We start from the raw sequence: 19796 nt of genomic DNA on the forward strand, positions 1-19796 counted from the left end.
CAAACTGAGGTTCTGGATAATGTCCGAGCGTGGGATGTGTACGATATATTCTGGTCTCAGCAGTTCGAGGCAGAGGATCCCACTAGGGGGAACGGCGTACGACATTGCCTGCCTTCGTCAGCGGGTTACCCGTGTAGTGAAGGTAGAGATAGGAACATGCCAGCCACTCAAAATCACTGTAGAGGCCAACGAAACGATCCTTTTTCTTCCAGAATACCAAGGTCAGTTCCAGCATCCCCTGGCTCACGTTGACTAGGTCCTCCGTGGCGTTTGCCTTCTGACGCGTCAAGAGGCGTTCCAGCAGAAACAAATTCAGCAGACACTCAAGCTTGGTGAGTATTTGTGCGTAGAGATCATACCCTGGAACGCCTGCACTGTCTACCTTACTTGATGAGAATATGATCGACTCTGGTAGCTGCCTGTATGTGTCATGCGTCCTCTGCTTCAGTCTCCTGTATGGCGTTTAGTATTATATGGGTTCGGCGGGGAAGACGCACATGGCTTGCTCTACCAACTGTTCTGGCGGGGCATCCAACGAAGCTTGCACAAGCTCCAGTATCTCATGTCGTATCCGTGCGAACATGGTACGGGATCGCAGGATTGTCGTGGAGTAAATTCGGCCGTATTTGTTCCATCCTTGTGAGTCCAGCTCAGCGGCTGCAGCCCGAAGATCGCCTGACAGCAGCGCCTCATCGCTCAGGTCTAGTGGGAGACATGTCGAGGAACATGCTTGACTCAGCATTGGCGGTCTGCCGGTGAAGGTTGATATGACCTTGTCGATGTTAAAGACTGCAGCGAAAACCCTCCTTTTCATCTCGTGTTGCAGCGTCGGTAGTTTTGACGCAGCTGTCAACTCTCGATGTAATCCGATGGACGTGGTAACCGCAACGAGCTCGCCATGCTGCGTCCAACATGAGAGACCTGTTTAGTTAGTATCTTGCTATCTATTCCCACGTACCGTCGAACTACATACTTTTGTCACCGTTTAGGATACCTTCTAAGATATTGTGCTTGTAGAGCAGATACACAAACAGCACGTTGACTGAGCCAAGCTGCCGGCACAAGTCAATGCACAAGAACGCATAATGCTTTAGGTGGGCCGTCAGCTGTTTCGGTCCCATGACAGACAGATGCTCCTGGCAGTACCGAAAGACGGCCTCGCTCTGCGGAGACGAGGATATCGCTCCGAAAGCCCAGTAGGTGTACAAGATGCCGAGGGTTTCCCACCGCATCTGCCTCCCGGTAAATGACGCCAGCCACGCTTGAGGATCTTGCTCCCCGCTCAATGTTGCCTTGCTATTTGCTGAAATATGGGCAGCGAGAGTCAGCAATTTGTCTGTCGACCGTCGGGTTAGGGACGGGCGGAATGCATTCCACATCCCCTCCGACGAGTGATGGGCGGCTAATCGAATCCAGCCATCATTTGGGTTGACATGTCTCAAGAAAAGATTCGAACAATCCCGCTCCCCGGGTATCTGTTGTAGAACTTCGGCACCGAGCTGCAGCCGCTGCCTGTCCGCAGCGTACTTCGGTTGTGGAGGCAAATTCAGATCAGGGTCAGTGACACGGTCTGCCTGACTCCCTGATGCTCTAACTGCATCCTCCAACTCAAACCGATCACCATGCTCCATAAAAACCGACGTAAAGCTCGTCGGACCCAGATACTCCGTGGGGCTGTCGATCACAGGTGTGGTCTGCTGTGGAACCCGCGGATTCTCCGACGCATATGGCACATGGACTGGGTCCCTGGACGGGCTGGGCGACTGTCCTACCTCTTCGCTGATCCTATCTACCCTTGTGTCTGCCAATGAACGGTCAAAATAGAGGCATTTCATGGAGAGCTTTTGACATCGTTGGCACGTAGGGTAACTGTGGTCACATGCTAATTTCCGCCTTCGGCAAGCCTCACAGGCGGCCTTGCGACCGTTTCGGCGCCGGAGAGGAGTGGTCATTGGGAAAATGTAGAGAGTGGTACGTCGCAGGTAAGGTCAACGTGAGAGAGGGAGTCAAAGGTCGAAGTCAGACTTGAATTCGACCTCCACAAATCGCGGTTTCGCTCCCCGCGGCCTTTTTCCCAACGGGCTTTTTTGCTTTGTTGGGCCTGGAGTCTCGCCTTTTCCTTTGTTCCATTTTGGTTGGTACTTTGTTAGAAGCCACTTCCTCGGATAAATTAGGCACCATGTGCGGACGATGTAACATGGGACATGGATTCTCTGCACTGAATTTTCCAACCCACGACGATATCAAGCCACACAGTACCTATCCAAGGTTTTGTGACTGGCAACTCACAGCTAATAATAACTGGGGTTCAGGATAAAATGGACAGCATATTTATCTATGGAGTAGTACTTGCATCAGTCAGGAAGTTGGCACCAATCCAGTCTCTTGATTCATACCACTAGAAAAACCTAAGCCCCGCAGCCACTTATGTTGTAGTATTAGATGCTGAATACGTGTTTCATCCTGATAGTTCTTGCCTAATTACGGGAGGTTGCGCTATCAGATGCATAAGAAGAAAGAAAAGTGAGCGGGGAAATAGCATCTGAATTACAGGGACGGCTTCCTGGTGCTGATAACCTTGCCACGATCTGAACCTTGTGGCTCTTGGCCGGCTTTTAGGAGAGAATTAAATAAAAGGCTCTTGAGCACTTATATACTGCCCATACAAGGCGAGAATAGCTGCTAGCTATTGGAGTTAACCACTCACAAATCCAAACGTAAAGGACAATCTACGAGGAAGGAAAAGAAAAGTCCCAGGGTCTCCATTTCATGATTTTTCGGATCCAGAGCTCGGTAAGTCGTTTCCTCGTGGGTGAGACTAGGGTAAGTGACTTGGTGCATAGAGAGCCCATGCACCCTGCAGGCGTTGTGCCTGTTCAACAAAAGCCACATCGTCTTCTACGACGTGTGCTGGGTTGTGCGTTCGTACCGCGCTGAGGTGGATGAGGCTGCGGACGTCACTGGTGTATATGATTATATCCTGAATGAGCATCCAAGCTGGATCCATGGAAAGATAGGCAAGGACTACAAATGGGGAGCAACCTTGAGTCCGCCATATCTGCAGGACGACTATGATGAAACCGAGAGTGAGGGGAGTGCAGATGATAATGAATAAGGAGATCATACATAGTGTAGGTTGCACTGTGGAATTTCCAATTAAGGAACTCCTGTTGGTCATAGTAATGAACAATGTTCCTCCAAACAAGGGTCTTGTACTCGCCCGGGACCTCCAGCAAGGGAGGCAAAACGAGCGCGACAATCTGTCTTGCGCCTACCTCCCTCCCCAAGGCGCAAGCGGGCAATAGAAGCAGCTACTTTAAGGTTAGCAACGACGAAAGCACTTTGGTTCTCGACATTCCCCCAGAAACAATGGCCGTCAGGTGCAATGAATCCCATTCGCGTCCTCCGAAGAGGGAGGAAATCTTCAAGCTGCACCAAGCTCCTAAGCGGACTGTGTGACGTGCACCCCAATCAACCAGCAGACCATCCAGGGAGCGTGCCACAATAAGTATATGGATATATATACATATCGATTTATTGATGTATACCACGAGCTAATAGGCGCACTATTATCTATCTATATATGTAAAATATATTCGTATCTACCTAGGTTGAGGTTGGTTAAGCTTATTAGTTCTAAGAGCCCATAGGTCAGGACTCACAAGCGTTTGATGGGTTATTCACGTCCGTCCAGATTGAGTAGCTTAATCCAGTTAGATATAGGTTGGATCACCTACCTGGATCTAATCAGAGCGCAGATTGGGTGGGTTGGATATGGATATGCGGACTGGGTCAGCCAGTCTATTTGTACCCTCGGATGAAGCCAGCATGCGGGGTAATACGCAATTTGAGCAACACCTCCAGCATCTTCAACTGTCCAACTCTTCCACTCAGCCCGTTGCAACACTCAACATGCACAGCTGGCTCGATCGACCTCTTCGTGATGGAAAAGACGCGGATGAGTGGAAACCCACTGAATCCGAAGCCGCCGCCAACATCGACGAGTGGTATCAAGCAGGACGACTGCTCTTTCCCCCCGATTCCCTCCTGGATGTGCGCGACCAGCTGCGGAAGCCTCTCAAATATGGCGACTCCATTTATGTGAAAGCGTTCGATGGGTCGATCTACGAATGGCCGGTGAGAACCGGCGACATCAAAACGCATTTGGAGCCCGACGGTGACAGGGGAGAGGAAACATCGGTGGAATGGGTGCTGTGAGAATAGACTTCCCTTTTGTATCCCTTTTTTGACGACACGAGCAACAAGAAATCTTGGCTAATGCGACGATATGTTTCAAGGACCACCCCCCACATTTTTTATCGCTCATTTGAAGGGCTCAAAGAGCAGTTGGAATACGACTGTCTGTCACGGGCGTATTGTAGCGTGTGAATAGAACACTGGATGACCCGCGTCGGTCAAGTGCCTGAGCATGAACCTCTGGGGAATCTTAATTCAGGCCTGAAATTCCTGGACACCACCCTGCGAGACTGGGAAGGGAGCGAAGCATGGAGGGACATCAAATCCTCCCTCTTGTCGTTGAATCTCAATATCAAGATCGCCAAAGTGATAGGTATGGCATGCGGGACTTTCACCCCGACATTGGAGTTCCCAGGATCCAGAAGATCGGCTGTTCAACATGCACTCCTCTTGACTCTGAGGAGCTTTCTGCAGGAAAGCAATTTGGGCACCGGTGAGGTCGCGTGCTATGTCCAGGACCCAGGATATTCCAAGACGGATAGGCTAGTTCTTGAGAAATCGGATATCAAGGCGCTGGAGGATCCGGAAGGTTTCCTCGAAATGGATGATGCGTCCCTTGTGTTTTCCTGCGCTCCCAACATTTGTGTCAAGGAGATTGTTGCGGACATTGTCCGACCGTCCATTCTCATCTGGTGTACTGTCAAAGAGGAAGATCCGAAATTCCCCCTGTACGTTTTCTTTGCACCTGTGGTGACCTTGGTTGATTAATGTTGGTAACAGCACCGGTCCAGACTCTCCGCGGGTCAGAACGATGATACGAGCGTGTTATGATCAGTTCCCGTTCCCTGAGGATCACGACGATAACTTTACGTGCATGACGATATATGTTAAGAAACAGTGCCAAGGTTCCCAGTAGAAGTGAGAAGCTCACGGGTTATTTATTCCCTTGAAGCTCAGGACTTGTCACAGTGAAGTGCTCCAAACTGTCAAGTTGCCAAACTCTTAGCTCTGTTAGGGGCTAGATTGACCTTCAACACTGGATTTGTAATCGGGACGAGTATCGGTGAACGAACCACCGTTCCGGAAGAGACTCGGGAATTGAACAGTATATTTCTCAGAGTATTGGTTAGCATCTAAGCGAGCCGTTCAGGAAGACCAGTAACATGGACTGCGGATTAGCTGTGCAGTGGTCAACCATAGAGGAACTTCCCGTATTTAGCATCGTCCAAAAAGGAGATGAGATGAATTACTGTATTATTAATTTTAAACAACTCAAGCATAAGTCATTAATACCTAGAATAAGATATTAATATCTAGTAGGGATTCTAAGAGTATTATATAGCTATACTATCTATATACATAAAGGCAATAAGCCTATAAGGCTATAAGTATCAATTAGTATAGAATAAGAAATATATAATAGGTGGTGTCTATCTTAGTAAAGAACGTAGCTACCTTATGGTAGACCCTATCTATTGTATTATCTAAATAGTAATATACTTAATACTACTTAAATCTAGAAATATTGTAACTACCTATATAACTATAGCCTAAACAGACAAATAATAAGTATAGTTAATGGCCGACGCAGGCATCGGATCACTTCATTTGTAGTCAATCGGCTTGCCATTGGGCCAGCCAGGCGCTCTTGTTGAACCTCATCAACGTCATCTTAAACAACGTTATGATTCAAAAGAATATAAGTTTCTAAAGGCGAGAACTACTAGTAGTCCTCCCTTCCAACATTTGACCAATCTGGGGATGGACTTTGCTAAACATCTCCATGACGGCTTTCTTCAGCGGAGCTGGCACACCATCCAAAGTCTCGGCCACATTCGCTATCCACTGCCTCTTCTCGGTCTCATTAAAGACTCTGTTCCACAGCTCACGAGGCTGAACATAGTCCTCATCATCAACCTGAATCTCATTCTGGCCGAGGGTCGCATTGTGTTGGATGCGCTCGGTGTGTCGCACGTCAGAAGGCACCGGGCTGGGCACGCCCCCGCTCAAGGTACTACGCACATAGTTTGGGTCACCGCCGTAGTTCTTGGTCACGGTGCCCATACCATCGCGCTCGAACGGCGCGTAGACAGGACATATGGCCCGATTGGGAGGGAGCTGGGTGTAATTTACCCCCAGGCGGTATCGGTGAGCGTCCGGATAGGCAAACATGCGTGCCTGCAGCACTATGCCAGCCAATGTACTTAGTTACGTGTTAAAAAACTCCCAGGGGATCCAGTTCTGACTCACTCGGGTCGGGGGTCATTGCAATGCCAGGGACCATATTAGAAGGCGAGAATGCCGCTTGTTCGATCTCAGCAAAGTAGTTCTCTGGCTGCAGTTTCCGGCGTCAGCATCTGCTCGTCGCTCCCCATGAGTAGCGGTCATCATACGTTCTTGTTCAGGGTCATTTGGCCGACTTCAATCAAGGGGAACTCCGCGTGGGGCCAGACTTTGGTGATGTCGAACAGGGCGCGGCCATAAGTCTCGGCCTGCTCAGGCTTCATGACCTGCACGTAGAGTTTCCATGCGGGGAATTCTCCCCGAGCGATGGCATCCCATAGGTCCTGGTTGTGGAAGTCGGGATTGGCCCCAGCCATCAATGTGGCTTCTTTTCCAGAAAAATGGGTGATGCTTTGCGTCGGCCGGAAGTGGAATTTGCAATACCGAAAACTCCCATCCGCTGACACCATCTTGAAGGTATGCACACCAAAACCCGTCACCCGACGGATGGAATCCGGGATGCCGCGAGAGCCAAACAGGTGCATCAAAGCATGGACACTCTCTGGCTGGTTGACATGAAAGTCCCAAAACTGAAAGAAGAGATGAGCGCCACTGGCAGAGCCGTAAGAGTATCAACACACACTCACCATTGTCCAATCCGGCCGGTTAGTGGCGGGATGTCTTTTGTGGCTGCGATTGAGAGAAGGAAATCTCACTGGATCCCGCACGAAGAACACCGGCTGGACAAGAATTAGAAGGCCACGACTGGCAGACTTAAGAAATACAAACTCACAATATGATTCCCTACAATGTCGTGATTACCCTGCTCAGTGAAGAACTTGACGGAAAAGCCTCGCACGTCCCGCACGGTGTCGGCGCTGCCCTTTTCACCACCAGTCGTGCTCAGACGGAAAAGCACCGGCGTTTTCTTGCCCACGCCATTGAGGAACTTGGCCGCCGAGAGAGAAGATATATCCCTAGTGACCTCAAATTCTCCCCAAGCACCTGCAGCCTTAGCATGCACCACCCTGCTCAAAGTTAGCTCAAGTGGAGGATCACGGGTGGAACGGCTCCTGACCTTTCAGGGATACGCTCACGGTTAAAATGCGCAAGCGTCTCAAGGAGGAGTGTATCGCCCAAGGTTGTAAGGCCACCGCTGCCAAATGTGGGCAAGGTAGTACTGACAGATGGATCTGCAATTGGCTGGCCTTGCAGGCTATTAGTGGTTGAACGTTACTGGGAGACTGTACGTTTCGCACCTTCTGCCAAAGTAAAAATAGGCTTCGACATAGCAAATAACTTGTGCTGGCGTGTCCGACTCTGGTGGTGTGAATGTCAGATGAATTGGTCCATCTCCAAGCGTGGAGGGATGTCCTTTATATATTCAAAGCAACATCCTGGAATCCAGCACTCTCTCCTAGAAATTGGGTGATGACGACCTGAGTCCGTGTACGACAGATTCCGGATATCGCCTTTCACATGAGGGGAGCCGTGAGGGGGAGTAGAGAGACACAACAATGGACGGATGTGCCTCCTCACAGAATCATCTGTATACACGGTACAGCAGAAACTGCCTGCAAGGCTACAACATGACAAAGTGGATCTCTGTCATGAGATGACATGTGGATTATGACGAAAAGTCAGTTCGATCACTAAGAGCTTGTATAGAATTGCGGCTCGGTTGTGTGGGCCCGAATTGGATCCGTCAGCTATTAGGCATGGGCCGAGTGGACACCGAATCTTCGCCGGCCCAATCTGTTAGTCATGGGCCGAGTGGACACCGAGTCTTTGCCGGCCTTCGTATCCCCTCACACTGACAAAGACGCACACATTAGAGTGATCACCTGTATTATTGTTGCTGACATGTTTATGTAGGATACACTCACGTACAAATGAAAGTGAGTAATTGATGATAATCATGAGCATGGCTTATATGGTTGTGCGTTGTGCACACTTAAGTTGCTAATATAGTTCATAGATCCCTATGGGTCACACAGTTATGCATGCTTGGCTTATTAGATTATTATTAGTAGCACATCTTACAAGATTATGCAGTGTTCTTTTCCCCTCATGCGGAGATTTCTTCTTTCCCCTCATGAAGGCGGCAAAACATTTCTGCTATGGCTGTTCCATTGACCCCTGTTGATGCTATCCAGGCTCCTTTCGCAGTGAGCACCTACGCTGAGGCATTTCCAGTACCATCACCAATGCGACGGCCGAATGCTGTCAGATTCTGCACGGAAGTCGGCAAAGATGGGAAAATACAAAGGTATAAAATCTACCATCTGCCTGGCCATTCTCTGCTCGTTATTCAACACAGACATCAAGTCATTTAGGCATTAATCAAAGCGCAATCTTAATATCTCTTCCATCATCAAAGACAAGCCCTGACAATGGCAACCGTTTCCAATGGCTCTGAGTTTGACTTCATCATCGTCGGCGGTGGCACGGCAGGCAATGCTGTTGCTGGTCGTCTCGCTGAAAACGCCGACGTCCGGATCCTGGTAGTTGAAGCTGGGATCCCCAATCCAGACCAAATCGAGCAGATCACCACGCCGTCAAAAGCTTTTACCCTGCGAGGAAGCAAGTATGACTGGGCCTACAAAACGACGATGATCAAACGCGACGACTACGAGCGCGTCGAAAAGCCCAACACCCGCGGAAAAGCCCTCGGTGGAAGTACCTGCGCCAACTACTTTACCTGGATCCCTGGTTCGAAGCCTACCTTTGATGAATGGGAGGCGTTTGGCGGCCGGGACTGGAACTGGGAGGGCTGTGTGGATTACCTGCGCAAGTGCGCCACCTACCACGACGAGGAGAAGCTCTATCCGGCCGAACTGAGCAAGATTGGAACCGGAGGCCCGGTGCAGATCTCTCATGCCGACCTGGTGCCGGAGATGCAGCCCTTCCGCGACGCGCTGATTCAAGCGTGGGTTTCCAAGGGCCAGCCTCTCACTGAGGACATCTTTTCGGGCGAAATGAAAGGGCTGACGCACTGTGTGGACACCATCCACCGCGGCGTGCGCCAAGGGAGCTTCCTGTACCTGAAGGACAAGCCGAACGTGACCATCCTATATGGCGTCCACTCGAAGCACCTCATCATCGATCCCGTAACCCGCATCTGCTCCGGCGTCACCGTCATCAGCGAAGCTTACAACACTGAGATCAGTGTCTATGCCAGCCGGGAAGTCATTGTGTCGCAGGGCGTGTTTGAGACGCCCAAGCTGCTCATGCTGAGCGGTATTGGCCCGGCTGCGGAACTTGCCAAGCACCAAATCAGCCAAATTGTTGACTCCCCTCATGTCGGCCAGCATCTCCTGGACCATCCCATTGTGCCTTTCGTCCTCGAGCTCAAAGAGGGATACGGCCTGGATGACCACGTCCTCCGCCCCGGTCCTCTCAATGACAAAGCGCTGGCTGCTTACCAGCGTGACAAGACGGGCCCTGCCAGCTCCGGGTTTCTGGAGCTGGTCGGCTTCCCTCGTATCGACGAGCGACTGGAGCGGTATCCGGCCTACCGCGAGGCTATGGCCGCCAACGGCGGACTAGATCCCTTTGGGCCCGCAGGTCAACCGCACTTCGAGCTTGATTTCGTCGGCCTGTTCAGCACCGCCTTCCAGTGGCACTTCCCCATGCCAGAGCAGGGTAACTACATGACTGTCATTGTGGATCTTCTGCGGCCCCTGTCCGAGGGCGAGGTGACGCTGAACAGTGCGAACGCGATGGTCCAGCCCCACATCAACCTCAACTTCTTCGCGAACGACTTGGATATTCTGGCCATGCGGGAGGGCGTACGCTGGACCTACGATGTTTTGACTACGGGTACTGGGTTCAAGGACATCATCGTCCGCGAGTACCCATGGAAGATGCCTCTGCATTCCGACGAGCAGATGGACAAGGCAATTCTGGAACGAAACCAGACTGGATTCCGTAAGTGCACTCTTACTTCCCGGTAAATGGCACGATACTGACGAGGTCCCTTCTGGCAGACCCCTGCGGTACTGCACGGCTCTCAAAGAGCATTCATCAAGGTGTGGTTGACTCGAAGCTCCGCGTCCATGGGGTGCGTAACCTCAGGATTGCGGATGCCTCCATTATCCCTGTAATTCCGGACTGCCGTATTCAGAACTCAGTCTACATGATTGGCGAGAAGGTGAATAGCATGGCGAACTTAGTTGTATTTTGCGAGAAAGGCTGACCGGTGTACTAGTGCGCCGACATGATCAAATCCGAGCACAAGGACCTGTACGAGGCAAAGAATGTTCCTTATTCTATCCCGAGCAAGCTCTGATGGGCTTCATGTACTTGGATTGACGATTGCCATCCTCCACAGACTGGGTCTCGTGACTCTGTTTGCTCGGAAGGAGCGATGAGGGGTAGTTGATGAAAGAAGATAGCAACATAGCAGTCCCTCCTAACTTACTTCAGTAAAGGTACTCATATAGTCAGAGATTTCCAACCTCACTCAGGATATTCCCAGTGATGAAGGCAAGCATCACCAGCCATCCAATGTTATTCAGTGTATCTACTTGACAAGCACAGTGCAAAATTCATTGTGCATAAAGTTATGATACCTCTAACCATTCACTGCTTTTGCAAATTGTACATGGTTAAAAGGAGTATGCAATTACCAGGTTAGGTGCGACGTAACAGACTAAATGATCCTTAATTTCTGCCTCCCATCATTGCTAGCAATTATGTCCACCTAGTTATTTCCAGCAGAACGCTCCAGGACCACCCTTGCGTCGGCAACAGTCATCAAAAGCACCACTATTAAGGCAGTTTGTTCCACTTGCAGTGCACTAATACCCTTCTTAGTACACACTTATATTGGCTAATAGAGAAGGATAAGGCACGCACTTGATGATTAGGGCCTGGAAAATGGTTTAGCCCAACACATGTCAAAATGACAGTAGGGTCAAGGCAACAGGCGGCTGTTAGATCATTATACTGTGGACCTGTTCCACTTGGGTCTTGGCACTTGCAATTCTGGCCAGCCAAGGCACTGCTACTTGTTAGTAGGGAGAGATAATCAGTAGAGCAATGGTTCCTTTACCTTGCAGCCAGGGACAACACAAAAGCAAGAGTTAATCTCATTTTGATAAGAAAGCTCTATGTTAGAAGCTGCTGAGACTTGATTGATGCAGTCAATGTTTGTGGGATGATTTTAATGGAGTCTATGTGAGGGAAGATACCTTACTATATACCTCCAATTGTCGGCTCAGAGGAACTTGCTGCTTTTGTTACTTATGTTTCATGATGGATTCCCCTAACTACCAGACATTATGAATAGTAATCAGATTAGTGACAGATATTTAATCAAATATTAGTGAACAGGCCACATGTGACATGTGAAATCTAATTCTAGCAATAATAACTTTCTTATCTAACCTCACTGAGTACACTAAAGCCAGTCTATAGATCAAGTCTACATCACCCATAGTAGCCAAGAATCATGATTCAGAATTCTTTTCCTTTCAAAAAGAGAATAGTTTTGTCCACACGCTCATAGCCGAAGCGCTAAGGCCTGTTGACAGTGTTTCATGGGACGTAACGCCAAAGATCAATGAATCCTTCCATTCTCTAGCTCCTATGAGCAAGCGTCTGCTTTGTAACTTCTCGCAGGGTTCAATAGCAAAGCAGATTTCTTCCAATGTACAGTAGCTCCTGCCACATACAAATATTGTTGCTTCACCATCATTAATGATCGACTGTGTTGTCCTAAGTTGCAGGTCTTAATCTGGGAGAGGAGTGCGCCAGTGGACTTACCCCAGGGTCAAGAGTTGAAAGCGTCCCCCCATCATTATGCAAGCATCAACGGGCTGCGCGCGAATCATCTCTTCGGTATCCATACTCGTGAGACTGCGCAGAAACATGCTTGTGGGGGTGCGAGAACCCTTCATGCAAGCTTATCGTTGGGAAGTCAATAGCTATTGCCCAATTTAGATGAATGCCACGCTTAGCACCTTCCATCAGTTGGGGAGCGTTGCCGTGGCAGGGATTGGATCCGGATCCCGTGTTGATAATACTGATGATGGGTGGGTAGAGAGCATGCTTTGATGAAGACCTTGCGTAAGAAGAGAGAAAAGCGAGCGTCCCCGTACGATGTCAGCCGTTGTCGCATCCCTGTGGTAGAAAAAAATAGTTGCTGGAGCTCTTTGTCCCGCCTCGCCCGATCGCGCATGTCCATAGCTTTGTGACGGACAATGGCGGTTGAATTCGGACATCTTTGGTTGACTTCGGGTCGTAGCCTTTCACTGCCTAGATCAGCGGCTGCGACTTTAACGGAAGCAGCCGGATATCCTCCGTTTCAACGCGCGCGGAAGTGATCCGCTTAAACAAGAACACACAAAAAAGGGGCATAGGTATACAAGGATATCTGAATCAAGCCAGTGGCCGTGGGAAATTAAGCTTAGCTAGCTTTCAATTGGCTGGTTGACTATGAAATCACAACGAATATAGGTGCCGATTAAGTGCCATGGAGGAGAGACGTAGCGGTACACTGAACACTTATTGGAACCCATCCGCTTTGCATACACTCGCTGTGGACCACCCGCGGCCTGTGAACATGACCAGTAAACCAAATTAATCCACTAATATTTATATCTGCTTTTGCGTCATATTATGCCTTAACTTTTCAAGCATGTTGTGTTATACGTCCCAGAAAAAGAACATTTACTATACCCTCAACTTGCAATGACCTTGGTTCATATTGGTCAGTGGCAACTCCAGTTATGATAAACGTTATGCCAATGTTCACTTAATTTGTCACTCCAGTTCTGTTCAGATTCCGTCCTGATGTCAGTGACGAACATAAGAGCACCTTTGTTACCGAACTCAAGAAGTTAAAAAACCTTCCATGTGTTAAATCTGGACGTCTTCTTGTTGGAGGACCAAGCGTGACGGAACCGCTCGAGCGCAGTAAGGGTTTCCAGATTGCCCTTATAAGCTACCATGAGAACCAGGCAGCTCTGGCAGAGTATCAAGCCAGTAATGAGCATCACCGGTATGCACTGATTGGTCGCCCATTCAGCGACATTATCTCCTTACTCAAGACTAACCAGGGTATAGAGTAACTTCAACCTATATGTTTCCATACAAAGAAGATTTGGTCCGTTTTGATTTTGAAGTTGATCCTGAGGATGAATATATGTGCCGTTTTCTGTTGTGAAGATAGAAGTTGGACTTAGTAGTAATAGATAGCCTACGAATACTGAGTTGCTGCTTTGTTGACTCTCCATGGAACGGCGTCAGGCGATCAGGAATGGTAAGCGGTAGAATATATACCCGACGGGTTTTCCGCTCGGTTGACGGATGTGCCCCGCCAGACGTTTTCCTTGATTTCGCAAACTTGTGTTTCTTGAAGAAGTGATGTCTTGGGCAAATGCCATTGCGAGGCTGATTAGCGCTGGTTATTAGCAAACATACTGTATACTGTATGCTCTTCTGTGGCTTTTAATTATCTTTGAATTATCTTTTGAGCTTTTCCTTTGCTATTCACGAAGCGGATGGACTCGCAAAAGAGGGCTCGGAATCGGGCCGCATGCAGGCGTTGTCAGCGACGGAAAATCCGTGTAAGTGAATCCCAAAAGTTGCATCGTTCAACGAGAACTCATTTTGCATACAGTGCGACGGTAATTCGCCCTCCTGCGGCTCCTGCGAAAGGGCGGGAGTTTCCTGCATCAATGATGGAAAGCAGCAAGTCTATCGCTCGTCAGTCTCTCTCTCCGAGTCGTCCTCTTTAGCTACGCTGAATATCAGAGAAGATACATTTCCAATATGGAGAATCGAATACAATGGCTGGAGACCATTGTACGAGAGAGATGTTCCGATGTTGACCTAAGCCGTGCACCAGAAGTTCATGTAGGAGCTATAGACGAGACAAGACACCCTGGAACTCCTGATGGACCAGCCGAAAACGAATCCCACCATGGCCAGCCTCCACCACAGCCTTCGCCGCAAGAGACAGGGGCCAACATTACTGAGGAAGCTCCAACAAATATTGTCCCTCGTGAACAGGCAGCTGCGCAAACCATACCTACGATCAATGCAGTCAATGACGAACCTCAGCAGGCGCATGAGATTGGACTGGTCTCGCTGTCGCCTGGGGGGGATCCTCGGTATATTGGTCCCTCCAGCGGTTACTTCTTTGCGAAGCGAATCCTCTCTAGAGCTGGCTGTCGTGGTAGACAGAAAGCCGCACCGGGAGCCGCTTGGGACTCGACGCACCTATCAGTCGAACTACTGAATACACCAGCCTTACTGCCGCCCCAAAAAGAAATGGCTATAGAGCTCTCTACAAGATACTTCCAAACCGTTCATCTTCTTCACCCCTTTTTACACGAGCAATCGCATATGAAACTCATTGACCAAGTCTATGCATCACAGGAGGAGAGGCCGTTGGATAACTTCCAAGTCTACATGGTTTTGGCCGTCGCTGCCCTGAATCTATCACGCCAATGCAAGGTACATCTTCCGGTGGAAGGATATTATGCATCTGCATTGAAGTATGCCGATTATGCCTGCAACCATGGCTCCATCACTTCCCTTCAATGCCTATTGCTCCTCATGGTATATGCCTTGTATAACCCGTCCTGCAATATCAACATCTGGAACCTCAACTATCAATGCCTTGCGAGCGTGATTGATCTCGGGCTTCAGCGTGATGTGCGGGCATCTCAATCCCTCCATATCTCGGTATTCGACCAAGAAATGAGGACCCGTATCTTCTGGGTGGTGTATACCTTTGACCGAACAGTGTGCACTATGATGGGTCGACCGATCGGTATCAGAGACGAAGCTTGCGACATAAGGGTAAGCAAGTCAATTTCCTCCGCGTCGCCGCATCAACTAAAGGGAGAATGTAGTTTCCGCTTGCAATATCAGACAGCGATCTTATGAACATCGGTCCTGACCAGCAATACAAGGAATCGCCTTCGCACATGTCGTATTCAATCCATATATTTAGACTGGCCCAACTGATATCTGAAACGAAATACGTTATGCACAGCGTCAACCGTGGCGCGCCTGCCTATGCTTATCCCCAAGTCCGAGATATAGGCGACTGGCAAAAGGATATGATTAAATCCTTACAAGGCTGGCAATCGAGCATACCGCAGCAAGTGAGCGATGTCAACGGTGAAATGCCGCTTGTGTGTAAGATCAAGTATCATGACACAATGATTCTACTATTGCGACCCAGTCCCGGAATCCCAAATCCCTCGGACGAAAACCTCGAGCAGTGTTTTCAGGAGGCCATTATGCTGCTTCAGGGATTCGGGGATTTGTACGGAACAGGACATCTACTGTACAGCCGGCTTGTTGTGCATTCAATCTTTCTCGGCACGCTTGTCATGCTATACTGTATTTGGAGGTTACCCCAAACAGCGACAAAGATTCCAGTGGACGGCCTGATTACCAAATTCAACATCGCACAGAACATTCTGAGCAGCATTGGAGAGCACTGGGCCGAGGCTATTCGAGCTCGCGATTGTATCAATGAATTATCCAGCGTCACGATTCGAAGACTTCTAAAGAGCCAGCCTACGGTTACTGCTACTTCCCAGCCAGTTCAATTTATGGCGCATACACAACATGGCCACATTCACGGGCCTGAACCAGCGTCTCTTCCTATGTTGCAGCCGTATCAACTTGGCACTAGACAAGGACAGCCTTTCTTGGACGTACAAGGAAGCAACGCAGAGCCCTGGGTTGGGCAATCCCATACAACATCAGAGGAGGGCGTGTCCGATTTCTCAAATGTGTTCGACGACCTTTTACAAGGGGATTTCCCGGGTTGGAGCGGGGCGTTTGATATTGATGGGCTCATGGGGGAGATATTCAACAGCGTTCCGCACTGAGCATTCGCTATAGCAGTAAATACAAGGGTTCTGGGGGAGCGAATCGGGACGATCATGGCTCGTCCAGTGGAATCAAATATTTGGACTGTTACCAGTGCTGTACTCTAAACATATATCGGCTATGGGTCCCGATGCAGACGTTGGATGATTAGACCTCAAGACTCTTGAAGAATGCAGATGGCATAAGTGGCCGCGATTCAGAGGAGAAGACACATAGATGATCGATACTCTTACTTCTCCCACCAAAACATATGAATTTCGGATCTATCTAGTCGGTGGTTGAAATGCGGCGTCTCCCCGCCGTCGGAGTCGTTCCGGTGCGCGGATAGCAGCCCGTTCCGTTGTCGCCTTGGAAAAGCAGCCCACCGCAACAAAGAGAGAGATATATATATATTACCTTCGCAGTTAAAAAGCACTACATCCACATCCTACTTGGGAACAACAATTTCTCTGACATAAGTCAAGGTGTCAAACTAGGCAAAACGGACATTTCTTGAACTTGCCCTTAATCCCAAGATTTCTTCGCATCACTTCTCCAAAATGCCCGAAACCCTCCCTTCAAAGCAAGAAATGCATCACATCAAACATTCAGACCTCGAGAGGTTCATCCACGAAGTTCTCACAGGCAACGGTGTCCCGGACAAGCATGCTGCCATCGTGGCCAACTGTCTTGTCCAAGCCGACCTCCGCGGCGTGGATACGCACGGCGCAAATCGCATCCCCTCATACATCCAACGCATACGCCAGAAAGTCCTAGACCCCTCAGCGTCCCCAGAGCTGCAGCAGATCACACCGACTGCGGCACTGGTAGATGGGAAAAACACTTTTGGGTTCGTCGCAGCCCATCTGGGCATGCAGCGCGCGTGTGAGATGGCGCGAGAATTCGGCATCGGATTAGTCTCCATCAAGCACTCGAACCACTATGGGATGGCGGCCTGGCTTGTCCAGCAGGCGATTGATGCGGGGATGATGTCGCTTGTTTTCACGAATTCCTCGCCCGCGCTACCAGTTTGGGGCGGGAAGTCGAAACTTATGGGCGTTTCACCAATTGCCTGTGGAGCTCCCGCAGGGAAGGAAAGGCCATTTATCCTTGATATGGCACCTTCAGTAGCGGCAAGAGGGAAGATTTATAAAGCTCTCCGGCGCGGGGAGAAGATCCCCACGGACTGGGCGCTTGACGCGGAGGGGAAGAAGACAGATGATCCGGCCAAGGCGCTGGAGGGCGTGATGTTGCCCATGGGTGGACCGAAGGGGTCTGCCCTATCGATTATGATGGATGTGTTTTCTGGCGTGCTTTCAGGGTCGGCGTTTGCAGGGCATGTGACGGGTCCGTATGATCCTTCCAAGCCGGCGGATGTTGGGCACTTCCTGATGGCTATCAGGCCTGATTTGTTTATGAGTTTGGATGACTTCAAGGACCGGATGGACTATCTGTATCAGCGGGTAGTTGGGTGCGAGAAGATGTCAGGCGCGGATCGTATTTACTACCCGGGGGAGATTGAGCAGATTAACTGCGAGAAGCGGTTGGAAGAGGGCATTCCTTTTACCGAGTCGGAGATACAGAATTTGAATCGGGAGGCGGAGCTGGTGGGCGTGGAGAAGTTGAAGTTTGACTAGAAAGAGCATGAAAGAGAGAGAGAGAGAGAGAGAGAGAGAGAGAGAGACTCCCATGATATCAACGACAATGACATACTTTATGCAATACTCCAAGCTACACCCTCCCGGTGGATGAAGTAATTCCGCCATCCACAACCAACTTCTGCCCCGTGATATACCTCGCCTCATCAGACGCCAGAAACAAAACAGCATTAGCAACATCCCAGGCATCCCCCATCCGTCCCATAGGCACCTGCGTATCCCTCTTCCTCATATACTCCTCCTCATCGCCCCCGGGTGCATACCGTTTCGCAAGCTCTTTCGTATATGGCGTATAAATCAAGCCCGGCACAACCGTGTTCAACCTCACATTCCTCCCTGCATAAATCACAGCCGACATCTTCGTAAACTGCATAATCGCCGCCTTCGTAGCCGAATACGCAACCTGCGGTTTCCCGATGTACCTCATCCCCGCAATACTCGACACATTCACAATCGAGCCCCCAGTCTCCTGCTTCTCCATAATGGGCAGTACAAAATGACACGTCAAATACACGCTCTTGAGATTGACATCAACCTGCTGATCCCATACTTCCTCGGACATCTCTGCCGGACACCCTGGTTCCGATCTCCCCACATTATTGATGAGGATGTCGATGCGGCCGTGTTTCTGCATACAGCTGTCCACCAGGGCCTTGACAGACGCGGCGTCAGTAACATCTGTTTCTTGGATGTCGCATGTGCCACCGTCAGCCTCTATCCGGGCCTTTGTTCGCTCGGCCGCGGACAAGGTGCGGTTTCCGCCGAAGATGAGGGCGCCGTGTTGCGAGAGTTTTGTGGCGATTGCGGCGCCGATACCCCAGCCCTCTGGGGCTGTTTGGCCGAGGCCGGCGATAACGGCGACTTTGCCCTGTAAACTTATCATTGGGGAGAATGGAAAGCAAGGGAGTACAGGCGGAAGACTTGGACTTATGTGTACGGGAACCACGTGTACGAGCTCGAATACTGGGTTTAAACTGCCTGTGGTGTTGTTCCAGAACTGCTTCATACGTTGCGGATCGTTTCCGTCGGGGGGATATCCGTCGGCTATTTCCCGAAGTTCTTTGGACACTGTTTATATGAACAATTGTTTCGCTTATTCCCTGTGATCACGTCCATCTCTGTACCAGCCAAGATTGTTGTCATGTTTTACTCAGGTTGGCACGGGAGTCATCCGTCCCGACGCGACTCACCGTCGTATGCATGGAATTAGTTGATCGTCTCAAGATGGATATGTTGCGTCAACCGCTCTGGCCGCTAACAATAATGCTCCAGGTTTTCCCGGAAAATCCCTTTCCAAAGGCTGTTATGCCCAACAATATCGCTTGGATTTACAGCGTAACTCCGAATGGTTCACAGTGGGTTCCCACTTCCGCGCACCCGCGCCTCCCGCTGCCAAGGGCCCTACGTTACCGAGATTCTGTATCCCAAGATACTTACTTTGTGCTGGAAATGACACGATCTTGCGGAAAGCCTCCCCAGAAGCAAGCTCATCATGGACTAAGCAGTTTTACCTGGGATAAAAAGAAGCAGGGGTTAGTTTTGCTTCTGATTTTCAAAAGGGACATGTTGTACTGTAGTCAATGTCGAAGCAAAGGCGTGGACGGACATCGCAAGGCACGCAACCAATTCGGTCTGAAGGCTAGTTTGAAATCTGACCAGCGGACTAGGTCCAGCGCAACCTTATGCTTGCGGTATGAACACCTACACTATGAGGTCGGATAGCCTAGAACAGAGCGCTGGGTGGTAAGCTCAGATGCTGATGAGCTGAGTAGTAAGATTAAGTGCGTAGGACTTGTGATGTAACACCAGGCAGCAGGGAAGATTTGGAAATGGACCAATCAGCAAAATACCGGATTCCTAGCGTTTGCGACATTCCGC

General features: G+C 49.8%; 8 protein-coding genes across 8 annotated transcripts; 5 read left to right on the forward strand and 3 right to left on the reverse strand.

The window, feature by feature from the left end:
* Positions 1 to 82: 82 nt before the first annotated feature.
* Positions 83 to 1952, reverse strand: Asppvi_003730 (uncharacterized protein; the record flags this gene model as incomplete). Its single annotated transcript, XM_043299691.1, has 3 exons — positions 83 to 452; positions 498 to 921; positions 974 to 1952. The coding sequence occupies 3 exons, from the start codon at positions 1950 to 1952 to the stop codon at positions 83 to 85; spliced, it is 1773 nt and encodes a 590-aa protein (XP_043155626.1).
* Positions 1953 to 3828: 1876 nt separating this feature from the next.
* On the forward strand, positions 3829 to 4218 carry Asppvi_003731 (uncharacterized protein; the record flags this gene model as incomplete). The annotated part of the gene is made up of 1 exon (XM_043299692.1): positions 3829 to 4218. The coding sequence occupies one exon, from the start codon at positions 3829 to 3831 to the stop codon at positions 4216 to 4218; it is 390 nt and encodes a 129-aa protein (XP_043155627.1).
* Positions 4219 to 4401: 183 nt separating this feature from the next.
* Positions 4402 to 4965, forward strand: Asppvi_003732 (uncharacterized protein; the record flags this gene model as incomplete). The annotated part of the gene is made up of 1 exon (XM_043299693.1): positions 4402 to 4965. The coding sequence occupies one exon, from the start codon at positions 4402 to 4404 to the stop codon at positions 4963 to 4965; it is 564 nt and encodes a 187-aa protein (XP_043155628.1).
* Positions 4966 to 5904: 939 nt separating this feature from the next.
* Positions 5905 to 7710, reverse strand: fgaCat (catalase easC; the record flags this gene model as incomplete). The annotated part of the gene is made up of 7 exons (XM_043299694.1): positions 5905 to 6383; positions 6448 to 6532; positions 6591 to 7010; positions 7068 to 7160; positions 7214 to 7448; positions 7499 to 7628; positions 7680 to 7710. 7 exons carry the CDS (start codon positions 7708 to 7710, stop codon positions 5905 to 5907), a joined length of 1473 nt encoding a protein of 490 aa, XP_043155629.1.
* Positions 7711 to 8813: 1103 nt separating this feature from the next.
* On the forward strand, positions 8814 to 10711 carry Asppvi_003734 (GMC family oxidoreductase; the record flags this gene model as incomplete). The annotated part of the gene is made up of 3 exons (XM_043299695.1): positions 8814 to 10350; positions 10410 to 10573; positions 10631 to 10711. The coding sequence occupies 3 exons, from the start codon at positions 8814 to 8816 to the stop codon at positions 10709 to 10711; spliced, it is 1782 nt and encodes a 593-aa protein (XP_043155630.1).
* A 3488-nt stretch (positions 10712 to 14199) lies between these two features.
* Positions 14200 to 16280, forward strand: Asppvi_003735 (fungal specific transcription factor domain-containing protein; the record flags this gene model as incomplete). Its single annotated transcript, XM_043299696.1, has 2 exons — positions 14200 to 15234; positions 15288 to 16280. 2 exons carry the CDS (start codon positions 14200 to 14202, stop codon positions 16278 to 16280), a joined length of 2028 nt encoding a protein of 675 aa, XP_043155631.1.
* Positions 16281 to 16820: 540 nt separating this feature from the next.
* On the forward strand, positions 16821 to 17897 carry Asppvi_003736 (Ldh family oxidoreductase; the record flags this gene model as incomplete). Its single annotated transcript, XM_043299697.1, has 1 exon — positions 16821 to 17897. The coding sequence occupies one exon, from the start codon at positions 16821 to 16823 to the stop codon at positions 17895 to 17897; it is 1077 nt and encodes a 358-aa protein (XP_043155632.1).
* A 94-nt stretch (positions 17898 to 17991) lies between these two features.
* On the reverse strand, positions 17992 to 18801 carry Asppvi_003737 (SDR family NAD(P)-dependent oxidoreductase; the record flags this gene model as incomplete). The annotated part of the gene is made up of 1 exon (XM_043299698.1): positions 17992 to 18801. One exon carries the CDS (start codon positions 18799 to 18801, stop codon positions 17992 to 17994), a length of 810 nt encoding a protein of 269 aa, XP_043155633.1.
* Positions 18802 to 19796: the final 995 nt, after the last annotated feature.

This window comes from Aspergillus pseudoviridinutans (genome assembly GCF_018340605.1).
Source record: "Aspergillus pseudoviridinutans IFM 55266 DNA, scaffold_2, whole genome shotgun sequence".
Taxonomy (NCBI): Eukaryota; Fungi; Ascomycota; class Eurotiomycetes; order Eurotiales; family Aspergillaceae; genus Aspergillus; species Aspergillus pseudoviridinutans.